At 39.0% G+C, this 22,198-nt stretch overlaps 1 protein-coding gene across 26 annotated transcripts in view; it reads right to left on the bottom strand.

Moving 5' to 3' along the window:
• The window catches only part of REPS2 (RALBP1 associated Eps domain containing 2), a 246,625-nt gene that overhangs the window by 9,159 nt on the left and 215,268 nt on the right, over positions 1–22,198 (bottom strand). For all 26 annotated transcript variants that reach the window (XR_015158496.1, XR_015158495.1, XR_015158497.1 and 23 more), the window contains 3 exons: positions 19,172–19,255; positions 17,990–18,135; positions 8,914–9,019 (listed from right to left, as the gene is read on the bottom strand). Coding sequence is in view for 21 of the 26 variants with exons in the window: in XM_086386766.1 (XP_086242892.1) it covers positions 8,914–9,019; positions 17,990–18,135; positions 19,172–19,255 (336 nt within the window). In the remaining 5 variants the exon portion in view is untranslated. The remainder of the gene's footprint in view (positions 1–8,913; positions 9,020–17,989; positions 18,136–19,171; positions 19,256–22,198) is intronic.

The following is a 22,198-nucleotide window of genomic DNA, read 5'->3' as shown; positions in this document are numbered from 1 at the left end:
TCTTCATAGATTTCTTTTAACACCATTTTGCACATTTTAGTATACAGATGAATTTATACTTAAGTAGTTCATTTAGGAGAGGGAACAAGCTATTGTGGATACTACTGTTTTTCAAATTTCTGTGACAAGTTGTTTATTACTTGTATATAGAAATATGATTGCTTTCTGTGTGACCTTATATTCTGTGACTTTCATAAACTCAGTTAGGAAATGAAATTTTAAGAAACAATTTGAAAATACTTACACACTCAGAACCACTGAGAGGTTTTCTAAAATCTCAACAATTAGAGAGAGAAGAGTGAAAAATTTATACTACTTGATTTCAAGAGTTACAGAAATCAAGACCATGTAGTACCAGTATAAAGATCAACAAACAGGTTAACAGAATGGAGTAAGAACCCATAAATAAATCACACTTACATGGTTATTAGATTTTTGAGAACAGCATCAGAGTAATCCAGGAAGGAATAGAAACTTTTCTACAAATGATACTAAATTAATGAAATACTGATATGGGAAAAAATGAACCTTGACCCTAATCTTATAGCATCCATAAAACTTAATTCAAAATGGATCATAGATACTGGCACAGTTACTATGGAAAACACTATGGAAGTTCATTTAAAAACTTAAAACTACCAGGAGTGATGTCAGTAGCATGGCTGAATAAGACATCCCTTGTTCATGTTCCCCTGTCAATGACAATTTGGCATCCATTCACAAAGTGCCTTTGTGGGAGTTATGGGATCCAGCACCATATATGAAAGGACCCAGGAGGTGTCTCATCTAGCCATGCATCTGGTAATAGGCACACAGATCTCAGTTCTGGCTCTGGACCCAACAGGGTCCAAGAAACAGCTCTAGGCCCTCTCAGCCACAGTCCAGGAAACTCTGGGAAACACTGTTTTAGACAATCACCCAGAGGTGAAAGAACTTTTGTGGAAGTCCAAGTTTCAAGCAGAATGCTAGAGAAAAATAACAGAAGTCCGGATGCACTGGGAGGGTAAGAAGAACTGTTTGACTACTCACATCACCTTACCCCAAGGCAGCACAGTTTATGACTAGAAAAGATCCTGGCCCATGATTTCTCCCAGGAAAGTGCATACCTGAGCAACCAGGTTCCCCAGTACTAAATTGTGAACTGCATGACTGGAGGTGGGGAGGGGGAAGAGGCTGGGAGAGTGGCAGATAGGACTCTCAAAAGGGATTAAAGGAACATGGATCCTACTAAATGTCCCATGGGGCACCATCAAGAAGCCCACCCATAAGCCTGACTATAAGTTGGGCATCCTCCAGCTACCCATGAGGCATTTCAGCACTCCATGGGCCTTACACACACCATCAACCTGCGGCCAGTTCCTTGGTCACATTCCTGATGGTGAGTGAACACATACAGAAAGACTTGCTGGCCCAAATCTGTTGGCCATGAGAGACCACAAATTTAAGCTGCAGTGCCATCTTTGGGAAAATAAAAGGGAGGCTGTCAGCACTTGGCCTTGTGTTTTGCAGGATGAGAACAAGGCATACAAGATTAAGAACTGTGTCATAAGAAGGAACAATAAGTGCTGAGCAAGTGCATCCATAGAAGATCTGAGAAACTGTCAGAATCTCTAACAGGGCTGATTGAAAGTAGTTTGGGAGGAGGTAACTGCTACTTCAAATGTGAAGATAACAACACAAAACTTCAAGGAAACATGATGCCACCAAAGAATTACAATAATCTTCCAGTAACCCATTCCAAAGACATGGAGATATAGGATTTACTCAATAAAGAATTTAAACGGCTATTTTAAGGAAACTCAATGTGCTACAAGAAAACACAGAAAGACAAGTCAATTAAATCAGGAAAACTATACTACATGAATAAAACAAGAAGTTTAACAAAGTGATAGAAATCATAAAATAGAGCCACAAGAAATTCTGGAGCTGAATAATAAAATGAATGAATTAAAAATATAATAGAGAACATCAACATCAGAACGGATCAAGCAGAATAAAGAATCTAAGATAGACAGTTTCAAGGGTTTTGAAACTATCCAGCCAGAGGAGAACAAAGAAAACAGAAATTTAAAAGAATGAAGAAAGGTACATGATCTATGCGATGTCATCAAAAGAAATAATTTGTGAATTATTAGAGTTCCTGAAGTTAAGAGACACAGAGCTCATTTGAAGAAATAATGGCTGAGAACTTTCTGAATATGGAGAGAGATATGGATATCCAAGTTCATGAAGCTCAAAGGTCATCAAACAAACTCCACTGAAGATTTCCTCTTTAAGACTCATTATAATAAACTTGTCAAAACTCAAAGAGAAAAATCTTAAAAGAAGCAAGAGAAAAGAAGCTTATAACTTAAAAGGGACTTCTCATAAGGCTATCAGTGGATTTCTTAGCACCCTTTGAGAGAGTGAGATGATAATACAAAGTGCTCATAGAAAAAAAAAAAAATTGCCAAACAAGAATACTCTATTCAACAAAGTTATCCTTCAGAAATGAAGGAGGGATAAAAGATTTCCCCACACAAACAAAAGCCAAGGGAGTTGATCACCACCAGATCTGCCTCACAAGAAATGTAGAAAGAAGTTCTTCAAGCTGAAATGAAAGGATTCTAATTGGTAATATGAAAACATACAATATACTGGGGTAAACGTAAGTATATAGTCAAATTCAGAATACTCTAATACTGTAACATGGCAGTGTGTTAACCACTTAAATTTAGTATAAATGCTAAAGGAAAAGAGTATTAAAAATAAGCATAGCTAAAATAACTTGTTGATGAATATAAAATATGAAAAGTAAATTATGAATTCAAAAACAAAGTGAAAGTCACTCAGTAGTGTCCGACTCTTTGTGGACTGTATAGTCCATGGAATTCTCCAGGCCAGCATACTGGAGTGGGTAGCCTTTCCCTTCTCCAGGGGATCTTCCCAACCCAGGGACCGAACCCAGGTCTCTCGGATTCTTTACCAGCTGAGCCACAAGGGAAGCCCTTTTTTTGTTTTTGCTTTTTTTGCTTTTGTTCAAAAACAAAAGGGGGAGTAAAAGGGTAGAGTTGCTGCTGCTGCTGCTGCTGCTGCATCGCTTCAGTTGGGTCCGACTCTGTGTGACCCCATAGACGGCAGCCCACCAGTCTCCCCCATCCCTGGGATTCTCCAGGCAAGAAGACTGGAGTGGGTTGCCATTGCCTTCTCCAAGAGTTGTTATATGCAATCAAAGTTATCAGCATATAATAGACTGTTATACCTACAAGATGTTTTATGTAAGCTTCATGATAACAAAGCAAACACAAAAACCTACAATAGACTCACAAAAGATAAAGAGAAGACAATCAAAGCATACTATTGCAGAAAATCAATTCACAAAGGCAGGCAGTAGGAGAGGGAGAAATGAACAAGAAAACTATAAAACAGTCAGAAAACAGTTAACAGGGTATTAGTAAATCCTTACCTATTAATATTTACTTCAAATGTAAATGAATTAAGTTCTCCAATCCAAAGGCATAGAGCAGATCAATGGATTAAAAAAAAAGAAGGGACCAAACTACATGCTGCCTATAAGAGACTCACTTTGGTTTATGGTCACACATAGGAAAAAATGAAGGATGAAAAAGATATTCCATGCAAGTAGATATCAAAAGACAAGAGGGGTAGTTATTCTTTTACCAGATAAAACAGGCTATAGTCCAAAAACCATATCAAGAGACAAGGAATGTCATTATATAATGTTAAAGGGATTAACTCATAAAGAAAATATAAGTCATAAATATATATGCAGGCAACATCAGAGCACTAAATATATCAAGTAAATATTAAAAAATCCAAAAGACGAAATAGACAAAAGCACAGTAATAATGAGGGACATCAACAGCTCACTTACAACAGTGGGTATATCATCCAGACAAAAATGTAACACGGAAATGTTGGTCTTGAACTATACCAAATGAACCTAACAGACATACAGAACATTTCATCCACTAGAATCAGAATACATATTCTCAAGCACACATGAAATACTCTTGAGGACATATCATATGATAGGTTACAAGATAAGTCTTAGCAGATTTAAGAACATCAAAGTCATACCAAGTACATTTTCCAACTACAAGGTTATTAAACTAGGAATCAGTAACAAGAGGAAAACTAGAAAATTCAGAAATACATAGAGATTAAACAAAACACTTCTAAACAACCAATGAGTCAAAGAAGACATCAAAAGGGAAATCAAAAAACTATCCTGAAACAAATAAAAATGGAAATACAGCATTCTAAAACAAATGGCCAACAGGTACACAAAACATGTTCAGCATCACTAATCATCAGGGAAATGCAAATCAATACCAAAGTGAGATATCACCTCACACCTGTTAAAATGGCTATTATCAAAAAGATAAGGGATAAGTGTTGGCAAGGATGTGGAGAACGGGGAACACTTGTACAATGTCGGTCAGAATGCAGACTGATTCAGCAACTACACAAAATGGTATGGAGGTTTCTCAAAATTAAAAAAAAAACCATCATAAGATCTAGTAATCCCACTTTTGGGTATATCCAAAGGAAAAGAATCAGGATCTCAAAGGGATATGTGCATTCCCATGTTCACTGTATTATGTACAATAGCTGAGATACGGAAACAAGTTTCGCTCTACAGACAAATGGATAAAGAAGATGTGGTACATACATGCAATAGAATATCATTCAGCCAAAAGAAAGAAGGAAATTCTGCCATTTGTGACACTGATGGACCTTGTGGGCCCTACGCTAAGTGAAATAAGTCAGACGGAGAAAGGCAAATACCATATGATATCACTTTTATGTGTAATCTAAAAAGGCCAACTTCACAGAGAGAGTAGAATGGTGGTTGCCATGGGCTGGGAGGCGGGTGCAGGAAATGGGGAGATGCTGAGCAAGGGTACAAACTTGCAGTCATAAGACATATAAGTTCTGTGGATGTAATGTATAGCATGGTGACTATAGCTAACAATATTGTATTCTATACTTAAAAACTGCTAAGAAGTAAATCTTAAATGTTCTCACCACATAAAAGAAACTATAATTATGTGAGTGATGAAAAAGAATGAAATTCTGCCATCTGCAACAACATGGATGAACTTGGGACATTATGCTAAGTGAAATAAGTCAGACAGAGAAAGACAAATACTGTATATGTGTGCGTGCTAAAGTTGCTTCAGTTGCGTCTGACTCTTTGCAACCCCATGGACTGTAGCCCACCAGGCTCCTCTGTCCATGGGATCCTCTAGGCATGAATACTGGAGTGGGTTGCCATGCCCTCCTCCAGGGGTCCTTCCCAACCCAGGGATCAAACCCAGGTCTCTTACATCTCCTGCATTGGCAGACAGGTTCTTTACCACTAGCACCACCTGGGAAGCCCATGAGATCAGTTATATATGGAATTAAAAAAAAATTCAACAAACTAGTGAATGTAATAAAAAGGAGGGATTTTCCTGGTAGTCCAGTGGCTAAGAGTCCATGATGCCAATGCAGGGGGCCTGGGTTCGATCCCTGATCAGGGAACTAGATCTCCCATACTGCAACTAAAGATCCTGCATGCCACAACTAAGAGTTTCCATGCCGAAACTAAGAATTCATATGCCACAACTAAAAATCCTAAGAGTTTGCATGCTGAAACAGAGTTCACATGCTGCAACTAAAGATCCCACATGCCACAACTAAGAACCAGTGAAGCCAAATAAATAAAGAATAAACTAATGGTTACCAGTGGGAAGAGGAAAAGGTAAAGGGCTATAAGGATATATTATACAACACAGAAAGTCATAGCTAATATTTTATAATGACTATAAATGAAGCATAACCATTAAAAATTTAAGTCCCTATATTGTACACCTATAACTTATATAATATTGTACAGCAACTGTACTTCAATAATAATGAGGGCAAGAGGAAATTTTTACAAGGGATGGGCAATTTATGGCATAAATTGTGACAGATTCATGGATATATAATTACCTCCAAACTCATCATGTCACATACATTAAATACATACAGCTTTATAATAAATAAATAATAGTTTAGTATGTAATAAATAAAAAAGTAGTTTAAAAACACAAATGTATCACAGATCTAAATGTAAAAGTTATGACAGTAAAGCATTTAGAAGAACACATAGGAGAATATGTTCATAATTTAGATGTAGGCAAAGTTTCCTTATATAATAGGAAGAAAGTTAATAACCATAAGAGAAAAAATTATAAATCAGACTTTATCAAAATTAAAAACTTCTATTCATGAAAAGATAGTTAAGAAAATTAATAGGCAAAATAAAGACTGGAAGAAAACATTCATAAAATATATATCTCAACAAAGGACTGGCAACAGAAAATATAAAAAGCATCTACCTACAACTCTACAAAAAAGACTGAAAATGATTTTTAAATGGCCAAACATTTGGAAAAAACACTTCACAAAATAAAATATATGAAAAGTAAATAATCACATAGAAAAGCGCTAAGGAGATGTAAAATAAAAACTATATCACCACAAGACTAGATAAAAATTAAAACAGTAATACCAAGTGTTGGTGAAGATGAGGAACAACCAGAACTCTCACATAGTAGTGGTGGGAATACTAAATGCTACAACCACTTTGGGAAAAGCTCTAGTAGTTTCTATTCAAACCAATCACACACAATCACCATATTACCTACTAATCCTAAATCCTAGAAATTTACCCAAGAGAAATGAGAAAATATTCCCACATAGTTATTTAAAAATGCAGTTTTATTCAAAATAGCAAAAACTAGAATTTCCAGGTGTCCAATAATAGAATTAATAACCAAACTATAGTATACTCACTCAGTAGAATATCACTCAGCAATAAAATAGAACAGATTACTAAGACATATAATGATGAAAATGAATCTCAAAAACAATGCTACGTGAAAGAAGCTTTCCACAAAAGTACATGTCAGAGGACACTGTTTACATAAAGTCATAGAAGAGGCAACAATATGGCATAAGAAGTTTAGAAGAGGGGTTAAGCACGGCAGAAATTAACTGGGAAGGAGTATGAGGGAGCTTTCCAGGGAGATGGTAATATCCTCTATCTTGATATGGGGTTAGAAACCATTAGTATACACACTTACAAAGAGTCAGCAAGTGTACACTTAAGTTGTGTGCACTCATTGTATGTAAAATGTACAACATAAGGAAAGTTTGTAAAAATATTTAACTCTAGTTAATGATATACATGTTAAAATATTCAGGGGACACACACATGTTGAAAACATGTTAAAAATAAGACAGACTGAAGGGTAGATAAGAGGGATAAAAAAGGACAGATATGTGATAAAAACAAGTGTAGCAAGATGTGAATGGGAGAACCAACATTGTGTAACTTTCTTGCATGCTTGAAAATGTTCATAATAAAATATTAGGGGAGTTCCCTGTTGGCTTACAGTTAGGATTCCAGCCTTTCATTGCCATGACCTGGGTTCAATCCCTGGCTGTAGAACTGAGATCCCACAAGCTGTGTGGTACAGCCAAAAAAAAAAAAGGGCGAAGGCAGGGAGTAATGAAAGAGAAAATAAAAATGAAGAGACAGTACAGACTGATAAAAAAAGAGTCATCAGTGAAGGAGAAGGACACGGAAAGTATGACATCCTGAAAACCAGTTAGAAAAGACATTTCAGAGGAAGGAATTGCCAACGGTCTATGGCACAGGTTCTGCAAATCCAAATAGTATTAAAACAGGCCCACTGAACATGGCTGTAAGAGGGGTGTGAGTAAATGAGAGTAAAAGCCACAGCAAAGTCAAGGGAGAGAACACTGCTAGTGAGGAAGCAGAGACAGTAAATAACAACTCTTAGGAAGCTTGGCTATGAAGGAGACTAGAGACCGGGCAGCAGCTGGAGGAGGATGTGGGCGCCAATGCACTGGACAACACTAGAGCGCGTTTCTTCGTGGGCGGCAGTGATCCAGCAGAAAATCAAGGGATGTCAGGGCTGCCCTGAAAAGGTGTGCTTAACTCAACTCCCAGTACCTGTAAATGTGAACTTATATAGAATAAGGTATTTGCAGATATAATCTAGTTAAAACATGAGACTGTGCTAGATTAAGGTGGGCCCCAACCCAATGACCAGTATATCCCTATAAGAAAAGGGAAGGATAAAAAGAGGACTTGGACACAGATACACGGAGGCCAGAAAAAACTTTATGACAGACAGTGGAGGCAGAAATTGAAGTGATACATCTACCAGCCAAGGAATGCCAAGGACTGCCAGCCACCACCAGAAACTGGGAAGAAGACAGGAAGAATTCTCCCCTAGAGCCTTCAGAGAGAGTATAGCTCTGCAGACACTGTGATTCAGAAGTCTAGCTGCCATAGCTGGCAGAGAGTAAGCTGCCATTCTTTTAGGCCACTAAGTTTATAGCACTTTGTTAGGGCAGCCCTGGGAAACTAATAATACAGGGGAGAATAATGGTGAATAGAAACAGGCAATAAGAACAGAGGAGATGTCCTTGAGGTGATGTGGAACCATTTCCAAGATACCAGAGGAGGGGATAGCCTTTGAGAGGATCAGGGCCACCCTCTTCCACTGAAATGAGTATAGCATCATTCATAGAGGACCTCAACAAATTAGGGGTTTACCCAGAAGCTTTGGACAATAAAGAATGCTTCAGAGAGTTTTGTAATAGCTTCTCTGTCTTTTTAACTAGCACACAATATGTAGCTTGCATATTAAAGCTTCAAGTCTTCCTCTAACAAGAATCAACCCATGAAACAAATACAGCAACTCTCTGCCTTCCAAAAGGAGTCTGAGAACAAAGAGTTAAGTCTTACCAACACGAATAGAACCAGATGCTCAGCCAATGTTTGTCAAAACAAAACACAACAACCAGACACAAAGCCTGGTTATCCAAATTCAGGAAGCTCTTTACCTTGAGCTGCTGCTGGAGCTCACTGTTCAGACGGGCCAGCACGGCATTTGCCTCTTTATTTTTGCGGATAGCAGTTTGAATAGCCTTCTTCTGTTTGGAAGACTGCCTACAAAAAAGTACAGACAGTTCAGTGACACAGAACTTAGAGGTCCAGATCCCTGTGGGTCAGAACTCTCTGATTCACGAGAAGTGCTAAACTAATAAGGGGCTAACATCACAGAGCTCCCAAAATAAAATCATATATTCACAGGCAGGCAGGCACATACCAAAGGAAATAAGTTTCTTGGGATGAATTATTTACACATGAAGCAGTTTCCATTTTACAACTTGAAGAAAAGCTGTGAATTGGGCCTTTTCAAACACGTTTTTTTCCATTTATCCAAAGGCATTTAATAAGCATTTCTTCCTGACAAATGACATTAACTGGAATACCCTTTTTGTGCATCATTAATGGCATTTCAAAGACCTGCAGGTGGCCCTGTGGGCAAGTCTGAAGGCAAAGAATAGAAAAACATTCTCTTCAGTAAAAATCCTACATTAACTCAGTCAACCTACATACCTCTCTTTTATTTCTTTATTATTAGGCATGAATTCCTAAGTGTGTTTGTGTGTGAGTGTGTGTGTGCAAGTGCATACACCAACATGCATCTGTGGCACTTGAGAAAAACACAAAATTGTTTTAATACCAGTCTTTCCAAAGTAAGTCAACAGTAAATTCACAGAACAGGTGTAACTAAGGTGACCACACACATCCCACCTGGCCCATTACAGTCTTTGCTTATACTGCCTGACTGGCCCTAATTTTTCTTAGCAACTACTTTCCCCCTCAAAACTGTCAATGTGGTTGTAGAACCTACAGCCTTATATCCCACAGCAAGAAATACTGAATCCTCAGAGCAAAAGGACCATCTAAGTTCCCCCAGAGAAACAAACATGTTTGTGATCCCTGGGAGCCAGAGCGACTAAACTAGAAAGCATTGTGACCACTGGAGAGATCTGGTGGCGGTACACTGAGAATGTATACTATACTAGCCACTCTATTCACCTGTATAAGGCATACTCCCTCTCCAACAAGTTTAAACATTAGTTTTTTACCCATAAATAGGCAGGGAAGAAGCTCCAAAATATATTTTTTTACAAGATACAGATTGGATTTCTGGTTTCAGGACAAGACAGAGTAGATACATTTCTCTCTATTCCTCCCACTAAATACAGTAAAACACTGGACATAATATAAAGAATAATATAAGATGACTCTGCAAAGTAGAGTGAAGAAGGCAAACCAGCTAGGGAATTTGGTACCCAAGGAAAGAATAGCCACGAACTACCTGGGTTTTCTTTTTCACTTCATATGGATCTCATAAATGCCAATGAGAGCAGACAATAAAAAGCCTCCCCAAAATTCTGCTCTCTCTAGCCAAAGGACTGGGAAAGGGGCAGCCCAGAAAGACAGAAATTAGATACAATATTCCTCCTGAATACAGATGTAAAATCTTTAATAAAATATTAGCAAATAGAATTCAGCAATATAAAAAAGAATTATAAATCATGACCAAGAGGAGTTATTCCAGGGATGCAAGACTGATTCAATATTCAAAAACAATCAATATAATTCATTACTTTAACAGGTGAAAAAGAGAATCACATGATCAGATAAACTAATGTAGATTTTTATAATTTTATTCATAAAGACTCATTGAAATTCTTAGATATACCACAACATATATAGAACTTACATGCTGAAAATATACAACACAAATGAAAGAAATAAATAGGATCTAAGTAAATGGAGAAATATATGTTCATGGATTGAAAAACTCAACACAGTAAAGATGTCAACTCTTCCCAGATTGACATAAAGGTTTAACATAATTCTCATGGAAATCCCGGAGAAGGCAATGGCACCCCACTCCAGTACTCTTGCCTGGAGAATCCCAGGGACAGGGGAGCCTGGTGGGCTGCCGTCTATGGGGTCGCATAGAGTCGGACACGACTGAAGTGACTTAGCAGCAGCAGCATGGAAATCCCAGCAAGATCTTTTCAGCTCAAGACAAAAGTATTCTAAAATTAAATGGAAAGTCAAAGGAATTGGAATAGCTAAACAGTTTTGAAAAATACGAAGTGGGAAAAACAGAAGACTTATTATATAGCTATAGTATCAAGTGGCAAAGTAATAAAGATAGCAATCAAGACTGTGTGGTATTGGCAGAGTGAAAGACACATAGATCACTGGAACAGGATAAAGAACCCAGAAAGAGATTCACACTAGTACAGATTATTTATTTTTGACAGACAAGCAAAAGCAAGTCCATAGAAAAAGAACAGCCTTTTCAATGAAAGTGCTGAAGCAATTCAATATCCATAGGCCAAAAAATGAATCTTGACCCAAATCTCAAACTTTATATAAAAATTAACACAAAATGGATCACCAACCTAAATGTAAAGTGTAAAATTATAAAATTTTTAGAAGAAAATGTAAGAGAAAATGATCAGGACCTAGAGCTTAGTGAAGAGATTTTAGAGGTGACAAGAAAAGCACAATCCATAAAAGGAAAAGAAATCAGTAAGTTGGGACTTCATCAAAAATTTTAAACTTTTGCTCTGCAAAAGACTCTTTTAAGAGAATGAAAAGATAACCCACAGACTGAGAGAAAACATTTGCAAACCACAGATGTAACAATTGATCTGTATTTAGAATATACGAAGAACTCTCAAAACTCAATGTTAAAAAACAATTCAATTAGAAAATGGGCAAACGTGATGAAAAGACATGTAACCAAAGAGGACATGTGATGGCAAATACATGAAAAGATGCTCTAGCTATTAGGGAAATGCAAATTAACACCACCATGGGATAGCGCTACACACCTATTAGAACAGCTAATTTTTAAATTTAAGTGACAGTATCAAAAGCTAGTGAGGATGTGCAGACACTGAATCTTGTACATTGGTGGTGGGAAGATAAAATGGTACAGTCATTTTGGGAAACAACTTGGCAGTTTCTTTAAAAACTAAATATACATTTAGCACGCAACCCAACAATCACACTCCTAGACATTTATTACAGAGAAATGAAAACATATGTATACATGAGAACCTGTACACAGATGCTCACAACAGCTTTATCTGTAATACTTGACAACTAGACACAAACAAAAGGTCTCTGAATAGGTGAACGGCTAAACAGACTGTGGTACATTCATAGCGTAGAATACTTCTTAGCAGTATTGATTTACACAACTTAGATGTCAAGGGCATTATGCTGAGAGAAAACAAGCAAAGCTCAAAAGGTCACATGCTGTGTGATTCTATATGTACAACATTCTGAAAATGACAAAATTATAGAGACAGGAAACCGATCAGTGGTTACCACAGGTAAAGAGTAGAAAAGAGGATGAGGTAGGGGTGACTCCTGTATCTTGATTACAGTGGTGGTTACAAGACATACAAATGTGATAAAATGGCATAGAACTATACATATGTACTGTCCCAAATAAGGTAGGTAAAATGTAACCACTGAGAGAAGCTACATTAAAGATACACAAGATTTCTTTGTACTATTTTTTAATCTTCTATGAATCTATAATTATTATAAAATAAAATTTTTTATGAAAATACATCTTGATCAGAGCTGGATGCCTCTACTTAAATAACTACCACGCTAAGTGTGCCAGCTTATAACAGTTTTCCCTTCTCTGGGAATTGTCTCCATCCACTTCCCCTCCTCTATAGGGATAGGCCCCAGGCAGACAGTCCTATTTGTTCCATGAAACAGTCAGTTCTGTTTTCACACTTGAACAGATGCTAGCCTGTGCTAAGCTTGCCAGATTCTCTCTCCCAGGGATGTGGGTTCCAGTTAAGAGTTTGGTTTAGCCTGGGCCCTGCACAGTGAGAACGTAATATCTGGAGCCGAAGGTGGTTGAGAAGATTTCACAGATAAAAATGTCAGAAAATAGAGATGAATCAGGAGGAAGGCCAATAGAAATATGGTCCTCTCCCCCAATCCACCCATGTCCCTGGGTTCAATGAGTCACCCCTGTATTCTTATAATAATGAACACGGTTTTGCTAGCTCAAGTTGTTCTTTATGTTTTGTCACCAAATGAGCCCTGCATAATGCAAAGACAGGATCCAGCTTCAAAAACCTCTCAAGAGTTCAGCAAAGGCGTCCAACTTGCCTCACCTCTTAAGACCTGCTTCTAGAGTCTGTCTAGGTTCTCCTAACCTTGTTACTCACTGTTCCAGGCTGGGCTCTAACTGGCCTGGTTTCCAAGGAGGAAAATAAGGGAGTAACAGTGAGGTGTTTCTTTGACCTGCTGCTGTTGTTCATCAGGCAATCTCTCAGTTTAGAACTGTACACTGTGAGGCTTGTACATTGAAGGTTATGTGGCAGACTGTCCTCCAATCATATTCTTGTGCCTTCCTGTTTTCAGCCGCATCTCCTCCTCAGTTTGAGCTAGGCACACGGCCATACAATTAGAAACTAGCCGCATTTCTGTGTCTTCTTTGCAAGTAGGTGAGGCCATATGGCTAAATCTAGGTGAAAGGTATCCAAGAGAAATGATGATGTCCTTAAAAGTAACTTATTTTCTCTCCATTTGTTCCTTTCCCCTTTCTGGGACCTGGAACATGAACATGTTAGAGGTGAGCCACTTCCAAACCCTATGGATAAAGGCAACCCTCGTAGGATCTGAAACAAGATGACAGAAGGGACCCGGGTTCTGGACAGGTATGCTTCTGGACCAGTCACCAACTCAGACTTCTACATAAGAAAGAAGTCAGTTTCTTTGTTATTTGAGTGACTGTTACCTCATTTTTTTTCAATCAGCTGAACCACTGTTTGAAGGAATATAAACTGGGATCTCTAGATAAGAAAAATCTTCTTAGCCTTCACCCTGGACCCTGCTTTCTCCCATGGAATTCTGAGTACAGCTTCTAAGAAGTGAGTTTTTATTGCCTTTTCTCTTCTTGGAAATGGTAGGTTTCCATTAGAGATGCCAATCATCAATCCCACAGATATTCATTCCACTGCTGACAAACACGAAGAGAGAAGGGAAACAGAATCCCAACCACACCAAGAACTTCATGCAGGCAAGCAGACCCTACCACACAAGCTCCCTGGAATGCCCTGGGGTGCCACAGGACACCTCCTGGGGTTCCAGAGAAGAGCTTAGGCCACAGAAGCTGGCACAGGTTTGGTCACAGTATTGCCACACAACACCCTCTAGTTCTAAACTGTTCAAACAATTCTATTTTCCCAAAATCCATCCTTAGCAGATAAATAAAATACAGGAAAAGACAATCAAGCCAAATTATTTCTAAGAAAACCCCACTTCTGTCCTTATAGGCAGTTCATTAATGACTACACAATCTAAGAGCTATTTATTACTTATAACCTGGACTCAGCAGCTCACTTGGAGAGAATATTTTATTAGTTCCTCTCTCCTATACAGAGTAGACAATGATGGTATCTGAAGCAGAATTTGTTTCTTATTAATAGGTCACTTCTAATGTTAATTTCCCCAAAAGCTGATGACCATTTTGCAACTTGCTTTGTGACTCTTTTCTCAATTTTTCCAAAGATGGTATATAATAGCATATATAATATATGCTATTATATATTATATATAATATATTATATATTTTTATATTATATTTTTAATATTTTATATTATATTATTATATATTATATATTATTAATATATATTAATATATATTTTTATTGTTGTTATTATTGTTATTGTTGTTATTGTTATATTGTTATTGTTGTTGTTGTTATTGTTGTTATTGTTATATTGTTATTGTTGTTATTATATTATTATATAATATATTATTATATATATATAATATATATATATTCTGTTATATGTTGTTATGTTATTGTTATTGTCATTATTGTTATATTGTTATTGTTGTTATTATATTATTATGTTATATAATAATATAATAACAACCACTCTAAATGCACTGGAGAGAGATTAACTTACTACATACCATAGATGTTTAAGGGCATCAGAGCTTAATTCTCTCCCAGAACCCTAACCGATAAAGGACTATACAGACTAACCATTATGTGTCTGGCTGTCCTCTCTCCAGGTCTTAAAAAATTATGAGTGTTAAGTTGCTCCTTATCACTCTAAAATGAACTGGTCTGGGACCTGAAATAAGTCTTATACAGTTCCCTTATGGCAAAGCTTAGATACCTGACATTTATAGCACTATTTGTGTTGCTGGGTGCTAGCCTCTCTCACCCTGACCCCGTGAGCTCACCTAACTAGTGAAAGAATATCATGGTGACGGATGATGACTGAACAAGCAGATAAAACAAATGCCTCTTTTCAACAAATGCTGCTGGGACAACTGGAAATCCATATGCAAAAGAATGAAGCTGGACCCCTTCATCACACTGTACAGAAAAATGAACTCAAAATAGACCATAGGGCTCAATATAAGAGCTAAAACTATAAAGCTTGTAGATGCAAACACAGGAACTAATCTTCATGAACTTGATACGGGCAATGGTTTCTTAGATATGAAAGCAAAAGCACAAGGGACAAAAGAAAAACATTAGATAAATTAAACTTGATCAAACTTAAAAATATTGTGCTTCAAATAGTGTCATTATGAAAGGAAAAAGACAATGCACAGAACAGGAGAAAATATTTGCAAATCATATATATGACAAGGGATTTATATCCAGAGTATATAAAGACCTCATAACTCAAAAATTAAAAGATAAGCAATCCAAGGAAAAATGGGCAAAAAATATAAGCAGACATTTTCCCGAAGAAGTTATTCACATGGCCAATAAGCACATGTAAAGATGCTCAACACCACTGTTCATTAAGGAAATAAAAATCAAAACCATAAGACACCATTTCACACCCACTAAGATGGCTATGATAAAAACCCTAAAAATCAAATAACAAGTGTTGGTAAGGAAGAGTAAAATCTGGAACCCTCATACTTTACTGGTAGGATTGTAAAATGCAATAGACACTGCCACTCTGGAAAACAGTATGGAAGGTTCTCAAACTGTTAAACATAAAGCTACCATCAGTCCAGTCCAGTATGAGTTGCTCAGTCATGCTCGACTCTTTGCAACCCCAGGGACTGCAGCCCACCAGGCTCCTCTGTCCATGGAATTCTCCAGGCAAGAATACTGGAGTAGGTTGCCATTTTCTTCTCCAGGGGATCTTCCCGACGCAGGGATTGAACCCAGGGCTCCTGCATTGCAGGTAAGTTCTTTACCGTCTGAGACACCAGGGAAGCCCAAAGTTACCAAATGACCCAGCAATGACCCAGCAATTTGATTCCTAGGTATAAATACTCAAGACAAATGGAAATATCAGTCCACACAGAAATCTGCACATAAATATTCACAGCATCATTATTCTTATTAGCTGTAAAGTGGAAACAACCCAAATGTCCATCAGCTGATGCATGGGTGAATAAAACGTGGTATATATCCATATAATGGAACATTAATCAGCAGTTTTAAAAAATTAAGTTCTGACTTATTATACAACATGCATGAACCTTAAAAACATGATACTAAGTAAAAAAGGACAGTCACAAAAGGCCATATGTTATATGACTCCATTTAAATGAAATAGCCAGAATAGGCAAATCTATAAAGACAGAAAGTATTGATAGACAACGGTTGCCTGGGATGTGGGAGTGGAAAGTGACTGCTAATGGGCACAGAATCTCTTTTTAGGGGCGATGAAAATGTTCTACAATTAGACTGTTATGATGAGTGTATAACTATATAAATATACTAAAAACCACTGAAGTGTACACTTACAAGAGTAAATTGGACGTTACATGAAACACATCTAAATAAGGTTGCTTTTTTAAAAAGATGAAAAAAAAGACAAAGATTTCTGCTTGAACTCCACCAGTGGCCCTCCCATCTACTTTGGAGGATATCATAGCCACCACTCAGTTGTCACATAGCCAGCACTGATGTGAAGTACAGATTACCGTGAAAAGTTGGGGAGAATATCAAAGAAAGTTTACACGTTTGTATCTCTAAGACCCATCCTCTAGACTGGAGGGTGGCTGGAAGATGGCCAAAGCTCTCAGGGACCATTAAGGATAAAATATACTTCCTTGATGCACTAATACCACTAGGGAACTGTCCATTTGGAAAAAAAAAAAACAAAAGCTATCACCTAAAGAAGAGTGCTGCACAGATTCAGAATGAAGATTGACTTCATCAGCAAGCTACACCCAGAGAACTTGTTACTTTTCTTCCTATAACAGTGTAAGCAGGAGAAACTCTGCAGCAGACCCTGATACCTGTAAGGAGCGGTGTTATGACACATCCCAAGCATCTGTGTTAGTGACTAGTCAGGCTCACTTGAAGTCACACATAGCAGCAGGTTTCTGCCCTCAATTTCTGCCCTCACTCAATTTCACTGAGGCAAGTGATGGTTCTTCTTAAAGTCAAAGTCTTCTGGAGAAGGATGGCTTGTCCAGACGATGGTTTTTTTGGTCCCTGATCATGTCCACAGGTGTCCCTACCCTCTATTCAGCTACAGAAAGTTATCTTAAAGGCTCTGCATGTGACCATTCTGTGCTGAGATGCTCAGCAACAGAACCTCTTCATGGGAATGAAAAGGAATCACATGCTGCATCTACTCAAAGTCGGGTCTGAGGGTCTTGAAGCTGGTCACATGCATCAGGGGGACATGAGATAAGACAGGTAAAGAGGGGAACTGTCATTTATAGTACTGTCTTCTTCCCAGGAAAACACAGGTCAAAACAAGCAAAAAGGGTGGGAAGGAAAGGAAGAGGAGAGAGGAGGGGAAGGAAATCAAACCAATCTGAAACACACCCCAGCCTGTGATTCACACACTCCTTGGGAGGTTAAGTCTTATCACTTAGAAATCCTCTTTCTACATGACTGGGAGACTGTAATACAATCACAGAAATGAGTGAGGTAAGACTATAACCATTAAAATCACACCAGTCCAAGGGGTTGAGTGTAAACATAAGTTTACATTTACATAAGAATATGCAGATTTAAAATGAAAGTTCTGACTATATGCGCATTTATCTGTTCTACTTACTTTTGGACTGCTGGATGGGGTTTCACGGTTGCTACAGAAGCTGGCCCGCCTACAGTGGTAGACGGTTCTTGATTTTCTGTAGCTTGATTTTCAGGTCGGAATTTCCTACGGATGGGCTTCGATGGGGGTTGAGAATATGGTATCTCCTGTGGATTAAAAAAAAAAAGTTAAACAAGTAAATGCCACTCATCTTGTCAATGCCCTTATGTTCCTCCTGGCCTGTCCCCACAGTCAGTCATGCGCTCTATTCAAACTCCACATCCAAGGACACTTGGCTGATTTGTGGCTTAGCAAGACCTGGAGGGACCATCAGATTCCAGGGGCCTTTCCTTCTTTTTTTTTTCCCCATGTTTGCAGCCTATTACCTTTTTGCTACCTAGAAGGACACAGGAATCAGGTGCCCTCTTTACCTCCTCTCCTTTCTTTTTTAAATGCTGTGTGCATCTCACATCACGAGGCCTTTCCTTATTAAAGACAAAATTCTCTCTTGCCTTACTTTGGGGCTTTGGGGAATATGTTCTAAATAAGTTCTAAGTTTTAAAGTTTGTAGAGGTCTTCATCATAAACTCCTCATTCTCCTACCCCCAGCTCCTACATCAAGCCAAGCTGGTGAGCCACTGTGTCTTCTGGAAGGAGGCAGCTAGCCTGCTTTCTTGGAGGCCCTACCCCATCTGTCCTCCCAAGCATAGGCACATGCTCTGTGATGGGAGGAGGTCCTGAGAAAATGGGGCAGAAGAGAGGAGGGGGAGAAGCTGAATGGAGAACATGGTGAGTGAGTGAGCAAATGCACTGGGACTCGGTGACACAGTGGGCAAGGGTAAACTGTGGCACAAAGACTAGAAAGGGGAGACCACCCAGGCCCCCTCAGCAGTCCTCGAGGTTTAGTAGGGTGCAGGGTCCTGCTAAGGGCCCTCCCCATTGCTCCTCTCGGTCTTGACAAAAGCAATGCCACCATATTTAGATTAGAGGTTGAAGACGGAAGTACAAACTGTCAGAGACATCAAGGTGGAGCCCGGGAATCATCAGGACCCTAATCTTCACAAAGAACCCAGATTCAAGGAAATCTGGATCATAAACATCATGTCAGGGCATGAAAACTTTAAGTCTCTCAGCTAATAGAGGCAAGCAGCCTAGGGGAGGGGTCACAAGGCCATCACAGTAATGTCCTCATGCTGGCCTTACCTTCTTTGTTGGACTACTTTCTGCAGCTTGAGAGGGGGCCCTGTTCAGCTGGGGATGCACCTCAGCCTCAGATGCTTGTTCCGACTGTAGCAAAAGATCACAGAAAGGAAAAAAAAAATGCAAAAACATAACCACCTAAATATGTAGTAAAGAGAGCTTAGGAAAATAGTTACTAAGGGGAGATAGCCAAGGATGGTCAAATCTGGCAATCCTTGAGAAAACTTTCTCTAGATCCTGCTATTCCCTCCCATCTCTCCTCCCAGCACTGTTCAGTCTTAGGAAAAGGAGTAAGAGGAATGTCTTCTATAATTGGATGTATGTATTACTAAAAACTAATGCTCTGAAAGTGCAAACTAAAAATAACAAGGCCTAGTGGAAAAGTAGGGGAAAGAAATTAAAATTTCAACTCAAGCACTAAGAAAAACAATTGTAATAAAAAGCACTGAAATTTTTTATATTCAATTTCTGATAAAGAAACACTAGTAGATATGACTGTTTACCTTTAAAAAAAAAAAGGAGAAGGGTAAGCATGATGGAGGGAGAAAACAGAAGGATTCTGGCTGCTGAGGGATATGGAGTCTGTGAATAAAAACACAAAGACTGGGCAGGAATGGCCCCAAAGGCCTGCAAGACAGTGGGGCCACACAGCCCGGTGGCAGAGCCCAGGGAGCAGGGACATCCCATGCAGCTCCCTATCTCCCAGGCTTGCTACATTTGGCGCTACTAGAGTCTTTGGTTTTCAGCAGCTATTAGCCAGTGATGCAAAATGTTAACATGTGAACCAATATGACCTCCACGTTATTTATTAGTCCTTTATAGACTCACAAACTAATCTGCATCACAGAAACACATTGCAGCACACAAGCTGTGGCCTGAGCACACCCACTTCATCGCTAACTGGGCCCTCTCCAAGCTCTATTGGAGCCCTGCTTCTTCGTTCCTCTGACCCTACTCCTCTCCACCTCTCCTGCCAACTGCCCTCAGCACATCCCAGCTGCCTCTAGTCTTCAGAGACCAATGTCCAGCTCGGCACTCTTGTCTCCATTTGTAAAGCTCCTGTCCCTTGCATCTGATGAGCCAGTGTCCTACTTGGAATCATTCTCTCTTCCTGTTATGGCTCCTCTTATCCCTCAGATGTGGGGTTTGGGGTTCTCCTGTTCCATTTTTCCCTCCCTGTTCACTCTTTCCCAGAGTAAGCCCATCTTTACTGCCTGCCCTGGATCCTTGGTGCCCAACGCACTCCCACTCCCTGCCTCTTCAAAACCCACGATGCAGGCACTCAACATGCCTGATTTCTAGTTCCAAGTTTTTCTTATAGCTTTCTCCTTTCCATTAAGGCTAACTGTATTATTACCATTGCTGTTACTGTTATTAATAAATGTATACTATGAACTACCAAAACCTTGCTATGTGTCACATGTTGCTCTAGGTGTTTTGCATGGATTATTGCATTCATCATCACAGCCCTAGGAAGCAGAGGGGAAATTGAGGATCTAGAAGGCAAGGAATTCACCCAAGATCATAGAAATAGCAGAGTGTGAAACCAGGCTTCAGGTCCCAAAACTGGGCTGTGACCACTATGCTATATGGCTTCCAGCACTCTTGGGCCTGAGTGTTATTCACTCAAGAAATATTTATCCAACAGCCATGACAGGCAGAGCATGTACTAGAACCAGTGTTTAAGGATAAATAAGCCCCAGACCTTGCCGATGAGGAGCTTGAAGTCTAGTGGAAAGGCAGAGAAATGAGTGGGCAAACAGGCTTCAGGGGAATAAGGACTCTGTCAAGGACATGTGGAGCCTATAGGAACAGCTGGCTTTGTGGATGACCAAGACTCAGGCAAAGGTGACATTCCAGCTGCAAGCTGGGTGAACAGCCAGATGTGGCCAACTAGAATGGCCCTGAACAGAGCCTCTTGATGAAAGTGAAACAGGAGAGTGAAAAAAGCTAGCTTAAAACTCAACATTCAAAATACTAAAATCATGGCATAGGGTCCCATCACTTCATGGCAAACAGACGGGGAAACAATGGAAACAGTGACAAACTTTATTTTCTTGGGCTCCAAAATCACTTCAGATGGTGAGTGCAGACATGAAATTAAAAGACACTTGCTCCTTGGAAGAAAAGCTATGACCAACCTAGACAGCATATTAAAAAGCAGAGACATTACTTTGCCAACAAAGGTCCATCTAGTCAAAACTATGGTTTTTCCAGCAGTCATGTATGGATGTGAGAGTTGGACCATAAAGAAACCAAAGAATTGAACTGTGGTGTTGGAGAAGACTCTTGAGAGTCCCTTGAACGACAAGGATATTAAACCCATCAATCCTATAGGAAATCAGTCCTGAATATTCATTGGAAGGACTGATGCTGAAGCTCCAATACTTTGGCCACCTGATGCAAAGAGCTGACTCATTGGAAAAGACCCTGATGCTGGGAAAGATTGAAGACAGAAGGAGAAGGGGATGACAGAGGAAGAGATGGTTGGACGGCATCACCGACTTGATGGACATGAGTTTGAGTAAGCTCTGGGAGTTGGTGATGGACAGGGAAGCCTGGAGTGATGCAGTCCATGGGGTTGCAAAGAGTCAGATAAGACTGAATGACTGAACTGCACTGATCCCTCCCATCAAGAAACTTACAGAAGCCTCTTAGGTTCATCCACCAGAGGGCAGGCAGAAAAAGCAAGAAGAACCACAATCCCACAGCAGCTAAAACCAAAACCACATTATAGAAAGTTAATCAAGATGAAAAAGCAGACAGTTATGTTCCAGATGAAGGGATAATATAAAACCCCAGAAAAACAACTAAATGAAGTGGAGATAAGCAACCTTTCAGAAAAAGAATTCAGAATAATGATAGTACAGATGATCCAGGATCTCCAAAACAGAATGGAGAAGATGCAAGAAATGTTCACCAAGACCTATAAGAACTAAAGAACAAAAAATGATGGACAATACACTAGAAGGAATCAACAGCAGAATAACTGAGGCAGAAGAACAGATAAGTGAGCTGGACGACAGAATG

This window comes from Bos grunniens, chromosome X, assembly GCF_055505025.1.
Source record: "Bos grunniens cultivar Pamir isolate PY7600 chromosome X, Bosgru_T2T1.0, whole genome shotgun sequence".
Lineage (NCBI taxonomy): Eukaryota > Metazoa > Chordata > Mammalia > Artiodactyla > Bovidae > Bos > Bos grunniens.
The sequence above is the reverse complement of the archived record's forward strand: the minus strand, read 5'-3'. Positions and strand labels throughout refer to the sequence as shown.